The following is a 7266-nucleotide window of genomic DNA, read 5'->3' on the forward strand; positions in this document are numbered from 1 at the left end:
AATATAATATGTTAATCTATTTCTTATCTATGTTAATATAATAACATACAAACAATGCAGTTGTCGGCAAACTGGAGTCCCTTCCCATGTCATACAAGAAAGGAATTAACTGATAAAGATTTTGTAATTACTAATCATTTATAATTATTAAAGACAGAATTGCGTAGTTCTTTAAAGGACCCTCTTCAGATTCATCACCAGTAACGCACACAATTTCAACCCTGAAGCCACAGATTTATACATTTCTCTTAGGCTCAATCACAATTTCTACAGATTTCTACAGGATTTTTTCTTGAGAAGGAATGTCACTGACTGCAACATTACAGTATAATCCCTGGCCCTTTACCTACACATATACCTGGCAAATGTGATTTATAAAGTTGAGTCAAGTCTATTTCATTTATATAGCTTATAATATATGATCTGCACATTGTATGACACCCTCTCTCCTTGGACCCTTGTGTTTTCCTTGTCTGTTATATTCTTCTGAAACTGAATAAATAATAAAATCATTGACAGAAAAAAATAGAAAATGAAGCAGAGCCAAAATAGATTAAAAAGCATAATGTGCCAGTGTTGCTGACATGGATGAAGTTAGTTCCTAAGTGAAGGCATTTCTTTGAGCTTTGGTCTGAAGGAAATTCAGTTCAACAGTGGACTTTTATGTCTGTGAAACACTACATAAATAAACTTCAGGTAAACTTGACATAAGTGACATGTGTTCCCTCTATGCTGCATTGTCTGCTATATTTCACTTACCACACTTTATGTTTTTCAGGAGGTGAAGCAGGCAGGAGCAGAAGCCAAAACAGAGCTTTAGGATTCACAGAAGGAATGTAAATGCATTTATATTAAATAAAATACTGTGTCTGATGTGAATTATTTCTTCTGTGAAAAGGCTGTGTGTTTGATTGTCTTGCCCTGCAATTTCTTTTTTCCAACACAAAGGAAATGTGTGCGTGTGTATATCATGTGTCCTCACATATTTATGTGTGTGTTATGTTTTGTCTGTTTACGCGAGTGTGAGCCCGTCTGCGGTCTGGGTCACCGGCCACAAGTTGCAGAGATCTGGCCGAGTTTGTTAGTCTGTCCACTAAAGTTATTGTCAGAACCACAACACACCGACCTCAGAGAGAGTGACAGAGGGCAGACTGGGAAGACATGAACCGAGCCAGTCAAGATGCGGTAGTTAGTGGTCTCTCATATGATTCATCCTGTGTGTAAATAAAGTGAAAAACAGCATATCTACTGGATAAATTAACATGGAAATCCCCAGTGTAGAATGACAGAGGCAGCAATCATACACAGTTGAAAGCAGGGCATCAAATTCAAATATTAAGTTTGAGAGATTTGACTCAAAGTCATATCGGGCTCTAAATATGGATAAAAGAGAGTGTATTTAGCAATAAAGGCTATGAAAGCTCTATAAAAGAACAACAGATGGGCTGTAGACATCAAGAGTGAAAAAGTTTGGGCTTGTCCCCAAAAATACTCTCCCAAGCGAGAAGGGAATTTCAAGGCCCAGACTGGGATCGGTATAATTAGTAGTGTTTTATTGCCAAGTGAATGCATCCGGCCGAATTTGGGAAAGCCTGGCAGGTGGACGTTTCTCAGAGACCAGATGGAAATATACAGTATGTGCCGCCTGCCATCTGAGTTTGTTTACGACTGCTATCGAGACAGTGTGACATGAAGCATTGATGGGGGACCTCTGGGCGGCAGTGAGATGACAGTGTATTTTACTTTTATGCCATCAAAAGGTAAACTGTGAGATATTAGAGTTAGTCCCATAAACTTAAACAATATTGCAAGCTCATATCAGAAATAATCTGGTACTAGTAGCTAATTTAAAATCAGGTTTATTGCGCAATTGTGTAGTTTAACTTATTGTTTCTGTGATTTTAATAAATGAGTCTCAGCTTCCTCTCTATTTGATGCTATTTCCAACGTACTCAATTTAAGAAGCAATTTCTGACCAAAGTTTATGATAAATAAGCTAATTATGATCATTTTATCCATGTCTGAGTGAGCAGACAGAGACAAGACACTGTCCAGAAAGAGGTCCCACATCTGTGAGAAGGGATTATAGAAACATTAAAAACTAATATATAGTAAACTAAGAAAAACTTGCATTTGTCTCTTCACACAATAATATGCAGTACAGTGTGTGGACATGATGGCCTGCTAGTGTGGATTGTGTGTGCCAAGACATTCTAATAGTAGTGTAATAGAATGACAGCAGTCATGAGGAACTGTGGATTCTGCAATATAATGTTAAATTAGTTCATATTTACACACCTTAACGCAAAATCATACATCTAGCTTTTTTTTAATCATTCAGTTTAGCTAGAGAATATTTCCCCATAGTCCCTGTCACCTTGTGTTCTCACGTTATGAGTCTCTTGTTATGAGCATCCACACACAAAGTGAGGTAATGGTTTAAAAAGAAAAGTCTAAATACATGCCTGTAACTGCTCATTTAACTCGTTTAAGGTTGTTTGTTGCAATGATGTGCTGCCTGTGTATCATGCAAGTGGAGCAAAGCTGGCAGGGACTAAAGAAGGACATTTACATAGGTACATTCTTTGACACTTTATTTAAAACAGCTCCAGTTATACACCATACAGACTCTGTGCTGTGTTATACACATTAGCAAAGTGGATAAATCCGCTGTTAATACAACATATCTTGGTGGTGCGTCAGTGTAGGGGTTATATTTATTTGTTTGTTTTGTTTTGTAAAGCTTGAGCACAGGCTTGTTGGAGTCCTGATCTATCAGGTCTGAGGTCTCCAGATGCGTTATTTTAAGGTCATTTACCAAACATAGTTATTTTACTGTAACATTTCCCAGTGCAGATCCCTGTTGGTGTTCTTAAAGGATGGGAGCAAAGGAGGAGATTGGTGAAAAATATGAAAGAAATACATAAATTATTTTGTTGGGTCATTTGTGTCTTAGCATTTGTTAAACCATTCATCAAATGGTGAAAAGCTCTTATAATGGTGCATGTATAATGGAAAATAACCATCCAAGCCTCTAATACACATGCACACACAAACACACACGCACAAATGAACAAACTGTAAAACAATTTTAGACTAACTAACACAAGAGAAATTAAAAAAACAACAATAAAACAGATAAAAGACAATGAAACATATCAAAACATCAATATAATACAATAAATCCTTAAATATCATTGAAGTAAGGGACATTTAAAGTTTACATTTAAAGACATTAAAAACTGTTTCAGGCTTCCTCGGATCCTCTGGCAGCCTGTCTCAAAATCTGCCTCACCAAATGTTTCTGTCCTGCACTTTGGAACAATTAAAATACTAAGCCAGAAGATGGGCCTCATGGGAAGTATTTTAAAAGTAAATATTCAAATATCAGTATGGAAACTGACAGGGAATCAATGTAACATCTATAAAACAGGTGTATTGTGTTCTCTCCTTCTGGTCACAGTCAATACACAGCCTCGTCAGTAAACACAGCATTATATTTTTCCCAGTGAGGATAACATATCATCTAATATAGAAGAAGATGGGATGTTTATTACTGATATGAGTTGACTGCCAAGATCAGGCACAGTATAGTGTCTGTCATACCATGTAAGTGTGCGCCTGGGCGTGTAAGTTTTCCACTTTCCACAGGAAAACCCACAACAACAGTACATTTCAAGATTTCAAAGAAGACATGCAACAACAAAAAGGTACTGATCCAAAGCAGAAATGCCTTAGACACTGTATTTCCTGGGACAGTGGGGGCGATTGTTTTCTCCAACTGTGTCCCCCATGCGCTGAATGCATTGACAAAAATGGACACTGGACCAGACATTGAAATTACATGGCACGCGGTCCAAAACAAATTTCTGATCCCAGGAATAACGCAAGATTATGAAACACAAAGGACACCAAGGTCACTCTCAGGCAGCACTGAATGTCTCACTAGGCTATATGATGGATGAAGCTGTCTGGGGGCCCTCAGAGATATATATATATATGTGATGTGATGAGTGTGTGCATAATTTTTTTGTTATCTAGATAGTATTTAAGCAGCGAGATGGTTCAGCAGTTTTACCATCATACCATTCTTTATCATAAATCACAGCTGAAGCCACACTCACTCACGCGGTTTTGCACAAACAGAAAACTGCATCCAAACCCACATGCATAACGCTGTGCATCCAACACATGGGGGTTGCCTTTATTTAGCTGTATATATATGCTGAAGCACATCAAGGGAGGCTGTGCATTGGACCACTGGTTGGCGATGGTAAGCCTTGGCCGTGCCTGGATCTGACCGGGAGCTCGACCGAGATGGATCTGTAAATAGTGACTGACTGCGGTTCTGGTGGGACTCTGCAGCACTCTAATTAAGCTCTGTTGCATAATGAGGCTCACTGCTGTTCTGTGTCACTCGATTAGTAGCTTGTGGTCGACTCAGGCTATAGTTTGGGGTTTGTGGGGGTGGGAGATCACATCTGGGGCAAGGAGTATAGTAACACTACAGCAATGACAGAACTGGCAAACTTGATGATAAAGAGATTTGACTAAAATTGAATTTCATTTTAAGGGTGTTTCATAGAGATCAGTAAGTTTCAGAGGTTTTGTTGCATTTCCTTATACTGCAGTAATGAGGAGTGATGATTTTTAAGGAACCTGAAGGGGATGTACAGGATGGGTAAACAAGACAAGTATAAAAATGATTTGGTTTGACCTCAGAAAATGATTGACAGGGAAATGAGGGCATTTTTGTTGAAAATATGAGAAAAACACTGTTCAGTTTACCCAAAAGCCAAACTGAGAGAAACAATTTTCGGAAGTCAATTCAGTAATTAAATTTGACATTTATCTTTAAAATTAAAGGTAAAATGTTATATTTGTGTGCATGCATGTGCCTCATGGAGAAGGGGAATTCCCTTACACTGTCCTCATTTTACTCTGTTTGTATTGGCTTGGCTTTAATGTGAAGGCTTACATACTATACGTACATACAGGTTTACATACAGAGCATGCACTGTACGCACAGCTGAATGCCTGGGATGTTTGCGGCCTTGTAAGTTTCTGCGCGGGTGAATGATGTTTTGGACTCTGTGCCAGGCCTGCGTGGGTGTTTATGGGAGCTTTCATGACAAGTGGAAGTGGAAACGTTGACATTTGATTCCCCAGCCAATCGGAGGGATATCTCATGTGTGGGCCTGGTCTGACAAAGGACGTGGACTACAGTATATATTGACCTTGAATTGGGGAACAGAACAAGCCATCGGAAGAAAAGCTAAGAAGAGCAAGCCATCAAGAAAGCAACTAGTCTACAGAGAGAACTACAAGGCATCATGAAGGCTCTGACTCTCCTCTCCATCTGTGCTCTCCTGTCCCTGTCCTGGTCCATGGGAGGTAAGGACAAATTCACCTCATGATTGCTGTGCTTCACAATATTGTCATGTATGTTATTTGGAACCATGTTAAAGTCGATAATGTGGGTGTAAAAGTGTTGTTTCCTGTGATCCTCAGCTGTTGAGCCAGAGGTTGTCGTGGACCCCGCTGCCGACACAGCCGATGAAGCTGCACCTGCTGCTGACCCTGTGGCTGCTGACCCCCCAGCTGCCGCCCCCGATTCATCCTCCTCATCGGAGTCTTCCTCCTCCTCTGAGTCTGATTCGACCTCATCCTCTGAATCTGACTCCAACTCTTCCTCAGACTCTTCAGCATCTGATTCTAACTCCAGCTCCTCTTCCTCTGAATCTTCTTCCTCTGAGTCAGACTCCGCCAACTCTGACTCTTCCTCTTCTTCTTCTTCTTCTTCATCCTCCGAGTCTTCATCGGAGTCAGCCAGTGCTGAGGGTATGCAACATTTTTGGTTCCAGAAAGAATTGCTGCATGCTTTTAGAATTAATGTATGAATGTAAAACAAGAAAAGTATGGCTCTTACAAAGAAAGTCTGAGTTTGTGATGTTTGTCCCCACAGCGGCTCAGGTGGTTATGAAGAGAGACCTGGCTGCGGTTCTCCTGAGGAGAAGAAGAGCTGCCCCATCAGGAGACCTCACCCCTCTGCAGCTGGAAAGGTACACTCATTTAATAATCTAATTGGAATAAACTGACTCAGTGAGCAACAATATACTTTGCAAACTATGTTGACAAATTCCTTGCTGCAAAGTTCCTATCTAAGAACAAATAATCATTTTATGTTTTATTCTGGTGTAGCTTACTCAGAACAAAAATAATGAATCTAAGTCTAAAGTGACACTTGAGATTAGATTAGATTGAGATTAGACTACTGAGATTTTACAAGCCATCTAACCCCTTTCCTCTTCTGTGCCATCCAGCCTGAGAGAGGTGTGCGAGGTGAACGTCGCCTGTGACGAGATGGCTGACACTCAAGGCATCGTTGCCGCATATAACGCCTACTATGGACCTGTCCCTTTCTAGGTTACAGACTCATTCACATGGGAACTGTTTTCTCTGTCATTTTTGTAATAGAACGGCGCAACAACTCCCCTGAATCCAGACAAGGAGCAGACAATCACAAAAACAAAAAGGGTTTGGCCCATGTTATGATGCTAGATGAAGCTTTTTAGGCACAAATCCTTGTGACCAGCTTTAGTGGTCCTGTGTAAAAAGGCTCCTCCAGGCTTTCAGAAAAAGGCACATGGAAAAACAAGCCTGTGAAGTATGTAGTAGCCCACATAAGATTAAATTATTATTCACTATAATACAATGAATGGTGCTACAAGTGCAGATGTATTTGTATGTTAATGTATTGATGTTTTTATATTGTGCTTTAGTCTTACTTTAACTAGAAGCAGTAGTTCTAGTAGTAGTGGATGTAGTAATGATGTACTGTAGTTTTAGTAGTAGTGTATTGATCATGGTAGTGGTTGTGTGCAGTGTGTGTAAGATGCACATCAGTTATCTGTAATGACTGTTACCACAAATTGCCTCTGGGTTTGGAAATAATAAATTATTTTTTTTGTCGAATTGTTGTTTTGTCCTCGATGACTAAATACATTTTTTGATTGTATCCCCTGATGTAAGAGATGGCATTATACCTTTAACATAACTGATGTTTTGCCCGATGTTTTGCCTGAGTGCAGTGGAAACAAGCTGTAAACAACATTGACCTGCTGTCATACTTACAAACCGGCAAACTTGTTAGCAAATCGTTGCTTATACATCAAGCAGACAACATTAGCATTCATTTGTAGTCATATTTCTGGCCACCTGGCCATTGTAAGAACATTATTTACTGCTTTCATCTCTGTTTTGCTT

General features: G+C 39.6%; 1 protein-coding gene across 1 annotated transcript; it reads left to right on the forward strand.

Moving 5' to 3' along the window:
• The first annotated feature begins 5323 nt into the window (after positions 1–5323).
• Positions 5324–6497, forward strand: LOC123965479 (osteocalcin 2-like). Its single transcript, XM_046041998.1, has 4 exons — positions 5324–5394; positions 5512–5841; positions 5966–6062; positions 6324–6497. Exons 1-4 carry the CDS (start codon positions 5334–5336, stop codon positions 6424–6426), a joined length of 591 nt encoding a protein of 196 aa, XP_045897954.1. The 5' UTR covers positions 5324–5333; the 3' UTR covers positions 6427–6497.
• The last annotated feature ends 769 nt before the right edge of the window (positions 6498–7266 follow it).

This window comes from Micropterus dolomieu, unplaced genomic scaffold (assembly GCF_021292245.1).
Source record: "Micropterus dolomieu isolate WLL.071019.BEF.003 ecotype Adirondacks unplaced genomic scaffold, ASM2129224v1 contig_9828, whole genome shotgun sequence".
Taxonomy (NCBI): Eukaryota; Metazoa; Chordata; class Actinopteri; order Centrarchiformes; family Centrarchidae; genus Micropterus; species Micropterus dolomieu.

Bases quoted from the DNA above. Each gene is read 5' to 3' on its own strand.
- LOC123965479 (XM_046041998.1), top strand. From the start codon at position 5,334: ATGAAGGCTCTGACTCTCCTCTCCATCTGTGCTCTCCTGTCCCTGTCC. The intron at 5,395-5,511 runs GTAAGGACAAAT...TGTGATCCTCAG, and splicing joins CCTGTCCTGGTCCATGGGAG to CTGTTGAGCCAGAGGTTGTC. The intron at 6,063-6,323 runs GTACACTCATTT...TGTGCCATCCAG, and splicing joins ACCCCTCTGCAGCTGGAAAG to CCTGAGAGAGGTGTGCGAGG.